This window comes from Meriones unguiculatus, chromosome 1, assembly GCF_030254825.1.
Source record: "Meriones unguiculatus strain TT.TT164.6M chromosome 1, Bangor_MerUng_6.1, whole genome shotgun sequence".
Classification (NCBI taxonomy): domain Eukaryota; kingdom Metazoa; phylum Chordata; class Mammalia; order Rodentia; family Muridae; genus Meriones; species Meriones unguiculatus.
The window spans coordinates 70,041,312-70,061,384 of NC_083349.1; the positions used below are offsets into that span (position 1 = coordinate 70,041,312).

Here is a 20,073-nt window from a genome sequence, read left to right on the forward strand (position 1 = left end):
AAACAGATAAGTGTTTTGTATGTATCGATTTTCAGGTGTGGACACTGTCACATGGCAGCCCAACACTTTTTCCTGTGGATTTCAGCCAGGTCTGACACCTGCTCCTTAACAGAAAGTAAACCATACCCTGACTCCCTTGATGGGTTTAACTGTGGGTAGCCCTGGAAAAGGCCGTATCCACTTTGTTGCAAACTTGCCAGGCCAGAACCCCTGTAAGTTTCTTTGTTATAAAACTTTGAGCTGGTGGTGTGCAGAAGCATCACCTTTGCCCTTATTTAAAAACAGGAGTGATAGGTGGGGAGGGGATGGTTGACTCTTAAAATACCAGGAGAGCTGTGGCCCGAGGGTCATGTTTAAGAAGTTGGTATGTACACAGCGTTGTTCTCATTAATGGATCGTTATTGCCTGAAGATAATGAGGTCAGGGAGGGTAAGCGTATCACCTCGTCATTCACCTTAAATCAGTGACACCTGCTATCAAGATGTAAGAACACCTCTGATTGACAGTGGGGGTAGAGTGGAGGCAGAAGCAGCAGCCTTCCTGCTAAGGGGCAGGCAGTCACCTAGTACTCCCTGGGCACCATCTTGGAGCATGCAGAAAGCTTGCTTGTGTCTATCACTGGGTGTGTGTGGTCCCCTTTCTGCTGGGACATCAGGCTGCAGCTCAGCTCCCTGAGATACTCCACTTCCAAGTTCAGTGTCCTTGTCCTGCCTCAGGCCGGAGGACCAGCCTGCTTTGCTGCCACAGTGATGGCAGAGGGTCACAGTGGGGGGATAACCACCAGTGTGCATTTGAGAGCTCAGTGCTTTTACAGTGCTGGATGGCCCACATAGTTTTCAGTTGCCTCGGCTCCTTTAGTTCTCCCTGCAGCCCTGGGGAAACGGTTTTATCGATGTGGTGACGAAGATATTTGTGGTTGTGACCCCACATGGAATAAATCCCGAGACCCCACTAGAAGCTGCCGCCTGGTGAGGGAAATGATTTGTAATAAGTGAGAGCCAAAGAGACTGAATCTCTGCTCCCCTTCATGGTTGGCTGAGAGCTGGGAGTGGCCACCCAGATCACCTGTCTCAGGCTCTGGAGTGAATACACATTTGCTCAGTGTTAGGCAGGACTTACAGTGACGGTCCACACCTTTATAGGGTTCCAGTGAGAGGAGTGTGCATCTGCCCTCAGAGCCTTCCCGTCCAGTCCCAGGGCCCTGGGCTGGCTGAGTTGTCTCCTGGCCATATCTGGAATATTCATTGGAAAAATGGGTACACTACTGGGGCGAGGCCTATGGCCCAGTACTGCTGTCTTAGAGCTTTGCCGTTTCCTGCTTTCCCTTTTTGATCCTGCCTCTTCGAAAATAAACCCAACTCTCCCATCTTCTGCTCTCCCTTCTCTCCTCTACCCCGTGCTTCTCCTCTTTCCTTCTCTCTCTTCCATTCCCTTTCTACTCTACTGTTCACCCCCCCACTCTTCCCTTTCTTCTGACAGTCTTCATGTGAGCCCAGGCTGAGTGGCCTCCAGGCCCTTCTGCCTTAGCCTCCTAAAGGTTGGGGTTATGGTACACATGCCAACACAAACCAGCTCCCTAAGGAATACATTTCGATGGCATACCGCCCTGTTGGACAGCAAGAGGAACTAAAAGATCTTATAGACATTATTGCCCAACTCATCAAATGTAGCAAATGTCAAGCTAATAATGACAGCTGTGTCCTAAGAGAGCTGATGTTTCCTGAGCACTGACCATGTGCTAAAATCTCATGGCAACCATAGTTTGCCAACAACTCTTGAGTTTTTATCTCTCATTGTGAGAAGAGGAAGCCGAGACTCAGGAGGTTAAGTAGTCTTTTAGGAAGTTGTTGGTAGCAGAGAGTCATACCAGAGCTTACCTGATCTCCCCTCTGTCAGCCACACTTCGAACTAAATCCCCACATGGATTGATTCTAGGCCATTTCCCCATCTCTCTGGGCTGGACTTTGCTTTCCTCATGCTTGGAGACCATGGCCCACACAGAAGGAAATCCATGCCAGGCTTTGGATTGAAAGGGGTTGACAGTCTTTTATACAATAGGTACTAAATGGTTGACCCTTGTTTTTAATGCCTTATGGTTTCAAGCCAGGGTACCCTGGGATGTTTTTGAATTCCTCTTTCCCAGCTGTGCAACCTCCTTTGGACAATCTCCCTAGTAGCTCGGGTTTTAAATCTTATTGACAGTTCTGAGGAAAGATGAAGGAGGGAAAACCAAGAATTGACTTACAGCCGGGGAGGAGAGTGGCGGGTTTGTTTTCTTTTCCCCTTTTTGTTTTGTGCACATTGCAGAACCTCAGCTGTCGGATGAACTGGTTTGTACGTGGCCTTGAGCAGCTGCTGCTGGGTTTAACCCAGTGCCGTGCCCAGTCTGTGAGGCAGCTTGGGCCTCACGTGCCCGCTCGTGCCCTGTGTACCTGTCATGTGCAGAGCATGTGCACACAGGCCAGAATGCTAACGGTTTGCATTTGTGCCACGTCTCTCAGTAGGGAGCCAGTTGCAGAGAGACAGTGAGAAAATGACCCTTGTGGGCCTAGAGCTGAGCTCAGGGTACTCAGGAAGAGCCCACGTTCCTGATTTAACCAGAAGGCTGGACGGATGAGCAGATAGTTAGCTAGAATGCGTTTGATGCTTTGGTTTTTACCTAGGCAAGTGTTGTGTCCCCTTGGGGCACTGTGCAGAATAGCTCTCTGGTGCTTACCAGTTAGGTGATTTAGCGTCTTGCAGTAACTCAAAGGGATTTTCTGATGGTGCTGATTATATTAATTGAAATATAATAGCTAGCTAATAATATAATAGCTGGCATTTATGGAGCACTCACAAAGCACCAGACCCCTTGCCAAGCCTTTGATTTCTACAAGATCCCCAAGAGATGGCTCCTTGCTTGTATTTGCATTTTACTGACAGGGAAACCTGCCTACCTGGCTTTAGATGGGCACCTTCAGTGTCCTTTCTTACAGAATCATCTTTTTGGGATGGCAGCATTTGGTGTGGGTTAGATGAGATATTTGGGCAGTGTTTTTTATGAGTGGATGGAGTTGGAGGACTGAACCTGCCTCTCAGTGCTTGAAAGCTCCTGAAGTCAATCTTGTGCTTTAGGGACAATTCCTAACTGTGAGTCCAATTAACCAAGTTGCAGAAGCGGGCCAGGGCTCAGTGGTCCAAGAGCATGGAGATACTGTGGTGGCGGGAACTGGACTCCTGGGGTGGTTCTGGGCACACAGGTGTTAAGCTGTTACATGAATTGACATCGAGGAGAATTTGCTGAGGTGGCATTTCTGCTCTCTGTGCCTTCGTGTTTGCAGTGCGTCAGGCTGAACTGCACAGGACCTGTAGGTTGTGACAAGGCTGTCTCACTTGTATCCCAGTAGATAGTGACTGTGCTGCCATCTCTACAGCAGGGACCTCATTAAGCTTCGTACACTGAGAGGGACATCCTCCACTCAAGACCAGGAGACTTTAGACAGTGCTGAATTCTCAAGGCAAAGGCCATTTCCAAGGCAGAAGGAGAGGAGGTGAGATCTCTTTGAAATAACTGGTGGAATGATTTCTGACCTGCCCATTTGCATATGGGCAAGAGTGTTGGGTTGTCGGCCAGTCTGTTAATCAGGTATGCAATCTGGCAAGGCTGCTGTCTGACCACATTCTGCATGTGCATAGCAAATGAGTATTTCCTCCCAGAGATGACAGTGTACGTTCACGGATGTAAACGTGTAAACCTGGCTCATACCTCATGGAGCCGAGCTGGTGGTGGCTAGGCTGCTCTCCCTGACTCTTAGATACCCCGTGATGGAGTGCTTTTATCACCCACGCTTAGGAGGATTCAGAAGCTGACCAAAGTGAAGTCATGTACGGCTGGGGCCCTAGAAGTACCAACCATATACCTCAGCTTCCCAACAAGACCCTCATACCTATTAGCCTGTGTAGGCCTCCATTCTGCTGTGTCACCTGAGATAGAGTTAGGGCACCCCCAGTCCCTCAGTGCCCGAGGAGGTGGAACCCAGAGCCTGGTGCAGGCTAATGAAGCTGTCTATACTGTGGTATAGCTCCACTCTAGGGCAGCTTTAACTTATATTTTTCATCAGCCTGGTCCTTCTAGAACTTTCTATCAGTCAAATCCATGATGGAGAGTGAAGGTGTGTGTGTGTGTGTGTGTGTGTGTGTGTGTGGTGTGTTTGTGTGTGTGTGTGGTGGTGGTTTGGGCTGGAAGAGAGCTCAGGATCTGTATTGTGTGGTGAAAAAGATAGGTCTTAGGCTAAGCTCTCTTTGGCCTGAGTTCCTCTCTCTCTGTGTCTGCTGGCTCCCTGGGACCTCTGGAAGTTCCTGGGGCCAGGTTCTGTAGTCATGGCTGGCTGGGATCACAAATAAACCAAAGTCTGGGAAATTCTTGCTGTTAACAGTGAAGACCCCAGTGAAGAGGGAGGCAGGATGGATCCTGATTCCGCCTGGACACGCTGGGCTAAATGGTTAACTTCAGGTGGTCACTGCTCCTTCCCCAGCTAAGCTCTTCAGACTCAAGCTGGAAGGGAAGAGAGGACTTGTCCTAAAGAGGCCCAGTGTTCCCAGAGCGGAGTGGTCAGCCCCGAGCCACGCTTGAGAACATGAAGCTGGAACTCAGGTTTCCAGTGCCCGCTCTCCCTCCTCAGCTGGTGCTTGTTCTCTGGGGGAAGCAGGCAGGTGATGCATGTGCCTCCTGTGTCTTGGTTATTCCTGGAAGTTTCTGTCCTGGTTGGTCACGTGTCAGCCATGCGCTGCCCCCTCTTTGAAAGTCACACTTACAACAGCTCCGTGATCCTTATCTCCTTGTCACCCCTGTGATTATAAGAGCCATTGTCTGCCCTCTGCTCCTGGCCATTTACCAGCCCATCTGTGTATACAATTAGAAAGTCCTGTACAACCCCACATAGCTCAAGTGCCGGAATCTCCCAGGGTTTCAGAAGTGGGCAGAACTGTATTTCCTTTCCCCAATGAGCTTATTGTGCTTGAAATATCTTCTGCTAGTTTATGAAGGGGAGCTACAAGCTGCGGCCGCTTCTGCCAGCAGCCTGCAACCCAGTCCCTTCCTCTGCCCCTTTGCCCCATTTAGCCTGCCCCCAGATGCTCTGTCATCCCTGGGGCACAGCCTTGCTTCCTGGGCACTGTGCTAGCCTGCACAGCGTAGCCAGCATGGGGCTCATCCTTGTGCGCTGCTAGGAAGGGATTTGGAGTGTGGACTTCCTTGAGCGACTGGAATCAGGGCCGTCCCGTCTGTAGGCAGATAGAAGCCTGCAGGCAGAAGGAGCCATTGTGAGGGGTGTCCGGGGACAGAGAGCCCGCCTTCATCTCTGACGGTGCCCAGTGGACAATTGAGACATTCAGTTTACGCCTGAGAGCAGAGTGGGCCAGGATGGCCTCGCTGACCTGGTAGACCTCCCAGATGAAGCTCACAGGGGAAGCAAATAGAGCCAGGGATTACCAACCAGGGGAACAACTGGGGCAGAGTCCTGGGAGAGAATGTTTATTTCCTTGCTCTCTAGGAGGGATTTGGAAAGAGCAGTAATCCTGGGTTAGGAGTAATTTGTTACAGCAAGATGATACTTGAATGGCAGGCCACTGTGGCTGAGGCAGCGGAGATGAGCAGGCGGGGGTCAGGGGCCTGCAGAAGGTCAGACATGTCCACCTGACCTGGGGCTCTTTCCTCCCAGAGCAAAATTAACCGGAGGCGCTGCTGACCCCAGGCTCCCCGGTACAGGGTTAGGAGGCATCATTGCTACAAGCCTGTCACAGCTAGAAACCGACAATAAAAGTCTGGAAGGGGAGACCTCCTTGGAGCCACTGACCCTTTCAGATGTGACAAGGGGAAGAAAGTGCAAAAGAAAATGCATGTAGGGCTGCGATTTTAGCTGGGGTTGGAAGCGGGGCTGCTGTGCCATTGACTTGTTTCCTATGCAGGCTGCCTGAGGAAGTGTTATTCATGGTCCCACTGCCGGCTTTGGGTTCTTCTGTCATGGGTAACGGGGAAAATGTGGGATCAGGGAAGAGGCGCCACTTGGAAAAGTTTAATCCTTGAGTGCCCCAAACCACAGAGAGAGAGAAAGAGAGAGAGAGAGAGAGAGAGAAAGGAATTAAGAGAAGTTTTGATTTAAAAAAAAATTGAAAGCAGCCAAATGATTTAAAATTTAAAATTAAAATCTCAGGAGAGCAAGACTGCTCTCCCTCCCTCTCTGTACCTTCCAGGTCACCTGTCTCCACAAGACACCTGTAGGTCCTAAGTCCCCTGAATGGTTGGAGGGGGGGAAAAACAACCAAAAAATCCTAAATCTTAACTGTCTTCATTATGTAATTTTCCCCTTTATATCTTTATTTCATTTTTGTGGTTTATCTGTTTTTCTCTCTTTTCTTTCTTTCTTTCTCTCTCTCTCTCTCTCTCTCTCTCTCTCTCTCTCTCTCTCTCTCTCCCTCCCTCTTCTTTTCTTTTTTCTTTTCTTTTCTCCCCCCCCCCCTTCCTCATGGAGTCAGTTCTCTCTTTACTGTGTGGGCCCTGGGGTCAAACCAGATGGTCACTCAAGGTAGCCATATTTTAGTCCATTGAGCAGTCTTGCTGCCTCATCGTCACTCATGGGGAGAAGGCTGGTGTGACCTCATGCCTGTTTCCAGATGGAGGAACTGAGATGCAGGTAGTGAGCCTGGCCTGTGGGGCGCACACCTGAACGACCTGAGGGTCTGTGGCCTCGGCCTTCCCTTAGCTGTTAGTCGTGTGCCCTGCAGCCAAACAACCACGCTCTTCATTCCTCTTCCAAAGCATCTTTGATCCAGGGGAGACTGTGTCTAGTGGCTCTTGCTTGTAATTCTTCTCCCAGAGACCCGGCCGACCACAGTCCCATATGGAACCATCTCAAGGACCTTTCCCCTTTCCTGTCCTGCTGGGGTATGGAATGGCACAGATGGAGGGAGGGTGTTCCCCCTTTCTCCACTTGTCTCGGCTGTGATGAGAAGATAACCATCAAACGACTTGGTGCCGTGTTTTAAAAACATCATTTCAAATTGAGATACTATTCCCATGCCATAAAGTGTGTCTATTTAAAGCACACAGTTCAGGACTGGAGAAGAGGCTAAGCAGGAAAGAGCCCCTGCTGCTCAGGAGGACCAGGGTTTGATTCCCACCACCTGTGACACAGCTCACCACCACCTGTAACTCCAGCTCCAGGGAATCAGGTGCCCTCTTCTGGCTTTTGTGGGTACTTCACACATGTGCACACATACAAAAGTATACACACACCTGTGCACACAGAGACACACATAAATCTTAAAAAAATAAAGTGCACACATAAATCTTAAAAAAATAAAAGACACACATAAATCTTAAAAAAATAAAGTGCACAATTCATTTTTTAAAAAGAATATTTGTAGGGTTGTGCAAACACTGGCGTTCTTTATTTCTGGGAGTTTTCATCATTCAGAAAGAAACCTCGTTTCCCCTAGCTGCTATTCCCCACCCCTTTCTCCTCAGTTTTTGAGTATTTCCTAAAATGGATAGTACAGGTGGCCCCTGCCTTTTGTCTGTCTTCTTTAGAATAGCAAGGACCACCCAGTGCTTAGGATACGTCAGTATGCTGTCTGTTTATCATTGTGTAATATTCAGTTTTGTGGTTGTAACACACTTCAGTTAATCTAAACTGAAAGACTTGGTACTTTTTTTTTTTTTTTTGGCTTGGTGTCTTAGTTTCAGGGCATTCACGATTCCACTCAGCTCTGAGCAGTGCCCACGCTTGTGTCTTCTGGTTTGCTTTTTGGTCTGCAGACGGTCTGCATTTCTTGGTGTGTTGTGGACTCACAGGTGGTAGCTCAGACGTTCCAATTAACTTGACTGTTCTTGGCCTTTTTATAAGTAATAAAAATTGTGGTGGCTACAATTGGTTGATTTTTAAAAGGAGAGGCCGTAAATGTTTTCTGCCTAAAGGTGCGGGTGTCTCGTCTGCCTCTTGATGGGAGGGCCCTGTCGGGCTTGCAGGTGACAGATCAGTCAGTCACTGGCCTGGTGCTCACAGACTGTGTGGCTCTGTCTGGAGATTGTAGATCAGGGACCTGTGAGAACTCGTGCCTTCTAATCTGGATCAGGGATTGGGTACCAGAAATGGTTGACATTGGCTCTGCAGCTGTGGCTCTTCTCTGGTTGGAGCTTGGTGGGCACAGGTGCCTGGCAGAAAATCGGGGAAGACAGAGGGGAGTTAGAAGATAGGTCTGGATGGAATTAAAAAGTTGGTGTCCTATGACCAGCCTTGTAATTCATAGCAATCCAAATTTCACTTGATTGGCCCGAGTTTTCTCCTTATACAAATGCTAGTTCTATATCCTCTTCTTGATTTCATAAGGTTATCTTTGACAAAGTGGTCACCGCTAGGGCAGTCTCCAATAACGAGTGATGTCACTGGGCACTGCATTGCTGTGACTGAAGCCAACTACAGGATTTCATTTAACATCTTTAAAGTGAATGACATGAAAACCAAGGCTAAGGTTGTTAATAAATTTTTGGACACTGATATCTGTATGTACCTTTTTCTCTTGGTCATTTTCTCTGAGAAATGGAATACTGATTTTAAGAGAAAGTCTTTGAGTTCCTGCTGCATTGGGTTTTATTAAAAATTTAACAAAACTAAAGATAAAACCTACCCAAGCCCTGTCATCTCACCAAAGTTCCTGTGGCTCTGTCCCTTGTTTAACTTTAGAGAACTACTCAGCCTTCAGCCTGGGGTTCTCTTTCCCTTGGTCTTCTAGTGTGTGTTCTCATCGTGCTGAATCCCAAACCGGAAATCACAGAGGGCCGCACCTCGTCATGCTTTATAGGCAAATGAAGCCTTTAAAAACAGAGCCGCCGTGGATTGTTTTCAAAAGAACAGCTCTAGAGTGTGCAGTCTGGATGAGTGGTTCTCAACCTGTGGGTTGTGACCCCTTTCGGGCTCACATCTCACATATTTACATTATGACTCACACTAGTAGCAAAATTACAGTTACTTAGCAGCAATGAAATAATTTTATGGCTGGGGCTCACCGCGACGTGAGGAACTGTGTTAAAGGGATGCAGCGTTAGGGAGGTTGAGAATGACCACCCCAAACCTTCTGCACAAGCACTGGCCAAACAGGTCTCGTGGTGACAGCCTCCAAGGCTCTGAAGGGACTTCTGGAACTCTTCAGTACTTTCAGGATCACTATTGTTGATGAACGCTAACTTGTACAGAACACCGTACAAACGTAATTTTATTACAACATTTCACATGTTTACCATTGTGGATAAATTGAGATTCCTTGCTTACAGGGGCTGGGGGGAGTGCTTGTTCTTAGGAATGGGCTGGATTTCCTCTCTTCCATTCCATTTCTTTTATTCAAAAATGAAGATAGGCAAGAAAGGGTCAGTGGGGCCTAATCGTGAGCAGGGTGTATGGGTGCGTGCGTGCGTGCATGTGTGTGTGTGTGTATGTATGTGTGTGTGTGTGTATGTATGTGTGTGTACTCATGCACAATGTGAACTTCTTAAGAAACCCAGTGATGATTGCTACTGGGGGGGATACAGCAACTGCCCATTTAAAAAAATTTCTGTTACTTTCTTCTTTGGTTGGTGGCTTCTGGTGGCTTTTCTCTTTAGTAAGGTTTGGTACACAATAGTCATTATTGTTTCTGCCCTGTGTTGGTAGGACATCTGGCCATGCTACTTTGAAGGGAAGCCTTCATGATTTTGGATACGATGGTCATGGGAGATCCTTCCCTTAGTTTGGGGTGTATATGACTTTCCATTTCATTAGGAACAAGACATCTCAAACTTCGTGGCACCAGTGCAGTAGGAAATTCTGTCAGTGGGCATCCATCGGGGAACCATTGTGAAGATGGATTCAAATAACTTGATTTCATGAGAGATGGATTTTCCTAGTGAGAATCAGCTTGAGTTTGTAAAGTCTGGCTGAGTGTTAACTGTGGAACTCAAATTTTTGGGAAGAGGCAGTTTCACCTTCCTTGTCCTTGGGTGCATCTGTATTTGTATGCGTGTTGCTCATGGAGACAAGAGGTCAAACTCAGGTGTTCCTCAAGACTTACCTTGTTTTCTCAGACATGTTTGTCTTCTTACATCCTGGTCAGCTATGCTGGCTGGTCGGGAAGCCTCAGAACTCAGTGTTCTCCTCCCAGCACTGGGATTGTCAGCGCTTGTCACTGCACTTTGCTTTCTCTGTGAGCTCTCGGGATTGAACTCAGGTCCTTGTGCTTGCGAGACAAGCACTGGCCAAACAGGCCTCATGGTGACAGCCTCCAAGGCTCTGAAGGGACTTCTGGAACTTTTCAGTCCCCACAGACTCACACACAGACCAAAGGTAGGAGCCACCTACCTAACCAGGTTTCATCTTTCTGGTTCTGCACGGTCCCTCTACTTACCTTGAACGCTGTGTTTCGTGTAAGCCCTCAGCTAATGCTATCTGTTGATCTGTTGGTGAAAGTCAGTGTGGATACCAAGTGGGTGTCATTCCAGACGGTCTCCAGCGAACACTCTGGTGAAAGGCACACCATCTGTTGTGCCATGAAGATGGTCCACCTGTTGCTTTCTTGGTGATGCTATTATGTCACATGATTCACTGCCTCTGGGAAGTGATGAACCTTTCCAGTCAGAATTGTTCAGTGATTTCTAGAACTTCCACCGTGGACAAGAGTGGTAGTTGCTTTGGAATGGTGGTCAACTGTGTGATTGGTCAGAGGGCCTGGGTTATTTTTTTTCTTTTGTTTTGTTTTCTTTCTTCTTTCTTTCTTTCTTTCTTTCTTTCTTTCTTTCTTTCTTTCTTTCTTTCCTTCCTTCTTCTTCTTCCTCCTCCTCTTCCTCTTCCTCCTTCTTCTTCTTCGGATGCAGGGTCTCACTGTGTATCTTTGGCTATCCTAGAACTTGCTATGTAGACCAGTCTGGCTTCGAATTTCAGAGATCGGGATGAAAGGTGTGAGCCACCACATCCAGCTCAGATTATTCTTATAGGCCTCAAAACTTGACCCTGCCATTGCCTGTTCAGTCTCAAGTGTTGCCTTTGAGCCGTGAACATACTTTCTTGTATGATTGTCTTTGACTGTCCAGACCAAAGACTGATACAGGGGTGGTATCTACTTGGAGTTGACTTAGGTGGTCTTTCTACTTCCTTTCTAAGCCAGAGATGATTGGCTCTGTGCCTGGAGCTCACAACAGCTTGAAAGTGAAGAATAACACTGTTTTACTTAGTGTATTAATTTCTTATTTTTGAGTTAGATTATTTTTAAATGGTTCAAGAAATCAAGAGAAGCCTTCTAGAGAGCTGGCACCCTGTCAGGTGGCTCAGATTCCAGGGGATCTGAGGTGGCCCTCTGATCTTCATGCCTGCACATAGCCCCACAGACTCACACACAGACATATAGAAGAACAGTATCCCCAACACAGAAAGTTCAGATATCAGTGTCCTTGCAGCCATAACAGAACATGTCCATGCTTTGCCGGGGCTGCTTTCATGTTCCAATGGCAGGCGTAGTCATGGACCACAGAGCCTTAGATATTTCCTATCTGGTAGTTTGCAGAAGACGTGTCCAATGCCTTCCCTGAACAAATAGAGGGCTGGGGACACTCTCTGTTCTCCTGTCCATCTGTGGGACTGGAAAATGAAAGGAGGTGCCGGGAAGCCTGGCTGCTGTTTGATTAAGGATGTGAATTTTCCCGGCAACTTTGTCGTCACTGTCATTGTGCCTTGTGTCCTCCTGTTTGTCTAGGAATGTGTGCCCAGCTCCTAGGTATGAAGTAGCAGGTTCCGATGGTAGGGCGGGGTCCTGGAGGATTGTTGGGATTTGTGGGAGCAGCTCTGAAAGCTACTCCTGCAAACTTTCTGTTTTGAAGCTCTTCCCCATCTGGTTTTACATTTTGCCTTTTACTGGGGGAAAGTAGAAGGAAGGGAATTAGAGATGCTTAATTTTTTTTCTCGTGTGTGCACATTTTCATGTGTGTATTTGTATGGAGTGTGTGAGCATATGTATACATGTGTATACATGTGGTGTGTGCATGTATGTACATGTAGCGTGTCTGTATAGAGTGCAGGTACATGTGTATACCTGTGTATTTGTATGGGTGCATGAGCGTGTGTATACCTGTGGAGATTAGAGACTGACTTTCAGTGTCTACCACAATCATTCTCCACATTATTGTTGTTGTTGTTGTTGTTATTTGAGACAGGATCTCAGAACAAACTTGGAGTTCCAGGATTCGGTTAGACTGTCTGGGCAGTGAGGCCAAGGGACCCTCTGTCACTATCTCCGAGCATCATTTTACACATGCACCCTGCTTCTTAAGTTTTGGGGACTGAAACTTTGCTCTTCATACTTGTGTGGCAGGCACAAACTGCCTGAGCCATCTCCTGGCTCTTCCTTTTGAGCTGTTCTGACCCCCTTCAGGCCCTTGGCATTGTATGTATACCCTGGGACTTTGCCCGAAAGTCCAAGCTTAACCTCAGTTCCTAGAGACATATCATAAAATACAATTTGGAGGAGGACGTAATGGGCCATGAGCAGGACATTATTACTAAACAAAAGATGAAATGCCTAAGCCAAGATGGCCTTATTAGAATTATTATTATTTTTTGGCTAACTGAAAGCTGAGTAGACCCCATTTCAACAGTTCAGCTGTGTTTGATTGCCGTTCGTTGAAAAGTTTGATGTTTTTGTAGGCAATTCATAATTTTTATGTAGAACGGCCTGAGAGGAAGCGAGCGGGAGCCTGGTGCTGTTTTTCTTATAGCATGGTAGGGATATTTTTTTTCCCCTAAAAAAAAAAAAAAAGCCGCAGTGGAGTTGCTGGGCAAATGAGACAGTGTTCAACTTTTCTCTGAGTCTGAGACACCACTGACCATCTTTCTTTAGGATTCAACATAAGAGAATTTCTCATGCCTTGATGTCTCCAGGAAGGAAGGACTTTCCTTTAGGCTGAAATTGCACCTAATTTCCTTCTTCTTCCCTTTATTTGTTTATCTTCCATGTTAACCAGGACCAAGAGTGGAAGATGGAGGAAATGGGGGGCATTGCTTTTGGAAGAAGTTAATGACGTCTTTTAAAATAGAAATCGCAACATAGTCCTTGCTTTCCGAAAAGGAACCCTGTCATCCCACACTCTGGTTAAAAGTCTAGGAGTGAGCATGGATATGCGGGTGCCTAGCTGTTCAGCGGTATCACATGATACCCAAAAGGAGCATTTGAGGCTGTCATTGAGGAGTCGCTGGCAGGCGTCAGGGCCAGGGGCTGTCCTCCACCATCTGGATTTGGTTAGCTCCCTCTGGGCAGCAGGGGTGAGTCTCATTTCCTCCAGCCAGTAATGTTATACAGGCAGTGGTCCTGGGCTGCCCTGACATAATTGAAAATTATGTGTATTGTAGGCTCCAAGCGCTGAAATGTAGGCTCATAAAACTATGTGGTGCAGGTAGCCTACGGTGATCGGACACGGAGCACAATGAAGCTTTTATGTTCACTAAGAATTACAAGTCTCTGCACCCATACTGCATTCTAAGAGTGACAGCTCTCGGGTGGGTTCCTCGGGGCAAATCTGGCACCTTAAACCAAGCCTAAATATTCAAATTCAGTAGGGCTGATCAGATCTCCTTTACTATTTGATAGTCAAGGACGAAATCTTGCCCTCAAACCCTCCCATTGCAACATGGCAGGAGGCGTGGGTGTGTCTGTTTGGCTGTGGTTTCTTGTGAGATGGAGAGGCAGTGCTGGCTGGTGCTCGCTTTTGGTTGGCCTCAAGGAAATGACTCTATTGAGTGGTTTTGACCCATGCAGCCCCTGTAGTTATGTGGCAAGTGTGACTGGGAAGAAGTCAGGGTGAGACAGGGCAAAATAGATTCCCAGAGCCTTCTGGCCTGGAGACTAGGTTTGAGGGTGCCTTGGAAACTCTATTTTCAATGGTTTTAAATTTAGGATTATCCTAGCTCCAGGTTGGAAGGGGTTTGATTATAAGGGGTAGATGGGAGGGTCTTACTAGGAGTCAGTGCCTGAAATCCTAATGTCCTTCAATATTTGGGCAGGCCTACTTCCCCACCAAAGATATGGCAACCCCTTTAACTAACAAATGGCAGTTAAAGATCCTGTCCACAAGCTAAACCTTTACCACAGGGCTCCTTGATAAAAGTCTCAAGCCATAGGAGATGAACCCGCCTTGTGTGGATCTAGTCAGGAAGAACAGACAGTACTTCTGCAGGTAGCTGGTGAGGAATGGCCACATTTGGTTTTAATTTCTCAAATAGGAATGTCTTTGCAGAACCATGCACTTGTTTACACTTACCTCTGACTTCTCTGTTCGCACATGGAGTTTGTGCAAAGCCTCTTTCTGGACTGTCCTTTGCTGCCTTTCTTTCTATAGAAATCTTTCAGACTCACGTACATCTATCTTGTGCAGTGTTTTCTCAGAAAGTCCACCATCTTTCTTGGTGTTACCTGAACATTGCTGCCCACATTCTGCTTTGATCTGGCTGAGTGTATGCCAGTTGCCTCACAAGGATGCGCTACCAAGGGCAGATATCTTGTATGCCTCCTTATCCTCAGGAGGAAGGCCGGACACAAAGCAAGCTTCCACAGGAGCCTCGGTAGGGAAAGGTACTTGCCACCAGGCCTGAGGGTGTGTTTACTCCCTCGAATTCTTGAGGTGGAAGGAGACCCTGCAAGTTGTCCTATCATCTCCACGTGTGACCCATGACATCAACCCCTCCCAAGTTCATCTGTTTCTATTATGAATATTAAGACTAGTCATTTTGCTTCGAGTCTCTGGGATGATGACAATTGTTCTACAGATGCCCTCTGAGCATTACTTACTGATCCTTAGTCACGTGACATTTGGAAATGGAAAGGCTGTGACATCCTTACAAGTATTCTGTCCAGTTTCCATGGAGAAACTGGTTATCCAGGGAAGTCACACGTCCTTAAGGTACTCCGAGCTTCTCTGGACTGAGCCAGCTGCTTTACCTCAGTTTCCCTGTCTGTAAAACTAAAGGAGGAATTTCGTCAATTGATATCTCACTGCTGTCTGACAGCTTGCTGTGTCGATTTCAGCAGAAGTAGCTAGCTTTGTGTTTGTATCCTGCTCTAGAGAAAAGCAGGAGGGATGCCTTGGCTTGTTGCTTTATTTCTCTCAGGCCAGTTCTGCCCGCATTTGAGAACTGCCTTGTTTGAAATGACTGCATAAGTTGCACTGTGCCCTGGGTGGTTATCTGCTACCATGAAATGTTTTCGTTTTCCAAGTGTGGGGTTGGTAGAGTAGTTCTGGGCCTCCTCATGCCTGACACTGTCTGTTGTGTGAAGAAAGTGAAAGATGATGGTGTTTTAAAGACGAAGGCCACCGAAAGAGCAGATTTTGTCTAGATGGTCTTCTAGGACCTCTCTGGCTGAGGTTCTGTGCTTGCTTTCTGCCTTTACCCCCCTCTTTTCTTCCCTGCACCCCTCTTCTCGCCATTGCTCCCCTGATGCCCCCCATCACTCCCCTCAGCCTTCCATGATTTTCCTCTGAACAAGGTAGTGCCACTGAACCCCCTTTGCCTGGAGCCACCGTCTAGCTTAAACTGCAGAGACAAAATGGCACCTGTTAGTAACTTACTTTTGTGTATTTCACCTTTTGGCTCTAAGGAAAACTTATACCTTTTTCTTTGTTGCATGTTTTAACATTTAAAAAGAAAACTTTCTGATGTAAGGAATGCATAATGCTTAATTGTTAGGTAAGCTAGCTTGTATCTCTTCCTTCCCTGACTTAATTGTTTTTCCCCTAGTATCTTCAGATGAAATGGCCACTGCTTGATGTCCAAGCAGGAAGCCTCCAGAGCAGACAAGCCCTCAAGGACGCCCGCTCGCCATCGCCAGCACACATTGTCGTAAGTAACCCTCAGTGACAAAGAATAAGCTGCCTTTTTTCCCCTCTGTTTTGATGATAAAAACTTGTTTTTGTCAGCTCTTTAAGAATGTTTTTCTGGAGACTAGCTTTGGATATGGTCTGTATGACAAGCTGTTCCTTCTCTGTGACTGTACCACAGCAATTGTCATGAGGAAATTTTCTGAGTCTTCCTTCCCCCACTTTCCTCCATGTTCTGGGTTAGAAGCTAGACTTGGGCGTCCGTTAATAGGCTACATCCTTCCTGGTTTCAGAGGAAACTAGACATGGTATTGAAGCAGTTGTTCAGAAAAGAATGCATTTTAGGGGAAGTGAGGAGGAGAGGAGTGAGAGAAAGGGAGCCCTCGGCCTGAAGCTGTCCGCCCACCCGTTCGTCTTGATAGGCACTAGAAAGCAGTGCTTACCAGAGGAGTGGCCAGCTCGGGCTGAGCTGGCTGCTGCAAACCTAGAGTAGAAGTAAATGTAGAAAGACCAAATTAAGCTTAATCCGTGTACCCACAGCTTTGAAGGCATGTGGGCTCCACACAGAAAGCATTTGTTTTTACTGAGAGATACGGCATCAAGTGTGTGGCGATATATATATTTAATGTGCTTCTGTAGCACATCGTAGGCTCTGAAAGTTTATAAATTAGCCTCCTGAGAAGGTAGCTCAGCCTTATTAGAATATCTATTTCCTTCTATATATTTATATCATGAGCTGGACTTCAGACTTTTGAAATAATTAATGAAAGACATATTTTTATAATGAATTCATGACAGGTAGAATTATGCAAAGCAGGAGATAATTCATACATTTTTTATTTACGTTATCACAAAATGTTACCCATTAGTATGTTTGGCCTCTACATTACTCAGAATCTCTAAAAATTGCAAAATAATTTAAAGTAGGAAATCTTAAGATGCATTTTGTCAAATTTCAGGCCGCCTCCTGATTTGGTAGCTTGGTGTAATTGACTATATATTATTTAGTGAGCTAGGCCTCAGTTGTATGTGTGTATATCAGAACATAATTTATTTCTGTAAAACCACATTTGGAACCTTGATTGGTGGAAATGTCTTAACTTCTCATGGTCTAAATAAGGAGTGCAGGAAGAAGGCTGACATCTGATGTCTTCCAGCCCCACAAATGGGTGCATGTAGTTATGTATGTTACTGGGGTATCAGGGTTCTAGGGCTCGATGTTATAGCTTGGACCATTTTAGGCCCAAACTGATTTCAGAAAAGGAGATGGAGTAAGGCCCAGAGATGCCTTAGGTGCGTTGCCCAATGTCACACACCGAGGGAGCAGCTCGAGCAAAGGCCTGATCCAGCCTTTTGTTCCCTTCCAAGGGCCTTCTGGTACATTCTCTCCTGTGAGAGGGGAGAGTCATGCTCATGGCTGACTGTTTTGTTCACTGTAAGCCAGCTCACCATCCAGGACAGTGACAGAGTGAGGTGTGAGCAAGTTGCTGCCTGAGGGTGCTCAGGTTCTTCTGGGAAATGGAATGTTACATTGAAAAAATCTTAACCCAAGTGGTTACAGGGTCCTCGAGTGTGATGCAGGGTTCACTCTTCCTGTGCCAGCCGCCTTCCCAACATCTGCCCAGGCTTCGAAATTTATTCATCTTCCTAGGAAGCTCTCCCCGGAAGTGCCCCCATTTTGCCTAGAGAAAGGGTGTTATCTCTGCAAACTGTGGTGGTGTAAAATCAAGGGCCATTGCAGTGCTAAGCAAGACCCTCACACAAGTGTGAGTTGTCACAACTGTCCCCTCTTGTGCTGTATAAATCCCATGAGAACAGTTGCCAGGAGTGGGGTCATCAGAGTCTTCTCTTCTTGTGTAGAAACTAACAGTCTGTAGAGAGTGGAAAAACAGTCTTTACAGAACCAGGATGGATCTTGGCGAGGGGCTCAGAGAGGAAAATGAGGCTCTTTCCCCCACTGTCTTCTAGAAGGTACATGTACCATAGCAACCACTCGGAAGTACTCACGTCACCTTTGAGGTGGGCTCTTCTGTTTGTCAGCTGCTGTGCCCTTTGGGACCTGGGCTAGCCATCTGGTAGTGCTAAAGGGTTTGTGGAGGAAGGTAGGCCCTGGGAGCTGAGAAGGGAAAAGCTCTAAGTTTGGACAAATGGAGACCACATTTTGAAAATGCTTAATTATTTCCTCACTGGACATGGGGCTATGTGTCAACCTAAACCACAGATACCACAGTGGGTACAGTGTCTGAGGTGGCCCACAAAGCTTTCTGAAGTGTGGGTCATGCATCATTTGGGTCTCTGTACAGTTGTACAGTGGCTGGAGGGGCTGGTTCACATTTGGTCATGAACTGCTTTTCTCCAGATAGTAGGGGCTCTTCCTCACACTTTTTCACTCTGTTAAAGAAAATGTTGTCATATCACAGCACATCACCAGACTTATTTCAAAATAGTCTTCTACGGATTGTTTCCTAATTTCTCCGAAATTTGGATTATTGTTACTTGTGGGCTGAGCTGTTTCTAAATTATCTCTGATTTCTCACTGTAAAAATAGAGAAGTGTTTGGGGTCTGTTGTCAGTTGCTTGAGGTTATGACACTCACAGATTGCTAAGAAAAGCAGCTTTCTCCAGGACTTCCACTTGGAAGAAAATCTCTTGGGAATTTAAATATATATATATATATATATATATATTTGGAATATATTAATCTGAGTTTTTTGTTTGTTTGTTTGTTTCCATGTGTCAGGAGGTTTCTCTGCCATATGAAGTTGATGTGTGTGGGAGTGGAGAAATGAATCAATAGTTAAAAGCATCCATTTACTGATCTGTCAGAGGACCACAGCTGGCATTGCCAGGGCCCACCTTGGGTAGCTCATGGCCACTAATAACTCTAGCTCCAAGAGGTCTGATACCCACTTCTGGTCTCGATGGGCACCTGCACACACATTGCTTACACACACAGAGACAAATAAATAATAATAATAATAATAATAATAATAACAACTTTAAGGAGTTTACTGTGGAATAAATATTAACAAGGATTCAATTTACCTACAGTGTGTGTCCATCCATCCATCCATCCATCCATCCATCCATCCATCCATCCATCCCCTAGTGGCAGGGTGAGAACCTGGAGCTTTGTTCAGGCTAAGCAAACATTCTACTACTGAGCTCCAACCTAGCCCTATCCAATGTTACTTAAGTTAACCCACTCCCACAACATACCCCATACATTTTAGTTCCTTTAACCAATATATAGCACCTTGTTTGTTATAACCAGGTGATTCCCAGTCAGTGTTCTGAGGAGAGAAGAAATCATTCCCTAGGGGTGCCTTGATTGGCTGGCTACTGATCCTTCCTATAAAGAATCAGGCTGTGCCCTTCTCTGTACCACTACTTAACCCACTGATTTCGTAAAGCCTCAGAATGCCAAGGAACCAATTCTAGGACTCTCTCTCAGGTTCCGTTTCCTAATTTGTTCTACTTTACTTCTGGCATTTCTGAAATTTATATTCTAATTCTTCTTTTTCCTCTCACAACTCGAGGGAGGGCTGCAGGGCTTTGCTGGGTGGTGGTGGCTCATGCAAGGCTTGGCAGACTGCCTCCAGCTGCTGGTAAGCTGTGGGGTTAGGGCTTGCTCCCTGGGTACCACCCCTGGTGCCTTTGCCTTACAAAGGCCTTCATTTAACTTCCTTTGTACAAAAGATTCTAGACCCAAAATGGTGGTATTTTGGAATAGCATGTGCTTTACAACCCAGCAAAAAGGCTTCAAAAGTTTTTACGATTTTATCTTGGGGGTTTCCTTTTGAAGTCAGCGTGGAGTTTTACCTTGGGGTGGATTTCTCCTGTTTCTCTGTCTTGGGTGTTTTGTTGTGTAATGAGCATCGAAGAGTGGGATGAGAAAGCAGACTGAATCCCAACGAAGAAAGCTTGCCAGACAGGAGGTGGTACACTTTTTTTTCTTTCTTTCTTTTCCCCAAATTGCTTAAATGCTGATGGTAAGCGGGAAATGTTACAAGCTATAGCATGGCCAGCGGGAGTTCACACAGGGTGTCTACCCTCTGTGCTAAGCATTTTCAGGGGACACAGGGCCCAAGGAACCTGAGCTTTTGTTTCTACGGAGTGTAGGAGGACCTACTCATTGTTAATTTAAAAATGGCCTCAAGAGCATTCTCTACGGTTAAATGCATGTTGAAATTTTCTAAGTTTTTTTT

At 46.4% G+C, this 20,073-nt stretch overlaps 1 protein-coding gene across 49 annotated transcripts in view; it reads left to right on the forward strand.

The window, feature by feature from the left end:
* Nucleotides 1-20,073, forward strand: part of Tcf7l2 (transcription factor 7 like 2) — a 186,937-nt gene that overhangs the window by 57,363 nt on the left and 109,501 nt on the right. For all 49 annotated transcript variants that reach the window (XR_009594248.1, XM_060391406.1, XM_060391413.1 and 46 more), the window contains one exon: nucleotides 15,786-15,887. Coding sequence is in view for 48 of the 49 variants with exons in the window: in XM_060391406.1 (XP_060247389.1) it covers nucleotides 15,786-15,887 (102 nt within the window). In the remaining variant the exon portion in view is untranslated. The remainder of the gene's footprint in view (nucleotides 1-15,785; nucleotides 15,888-20,073) is intronic.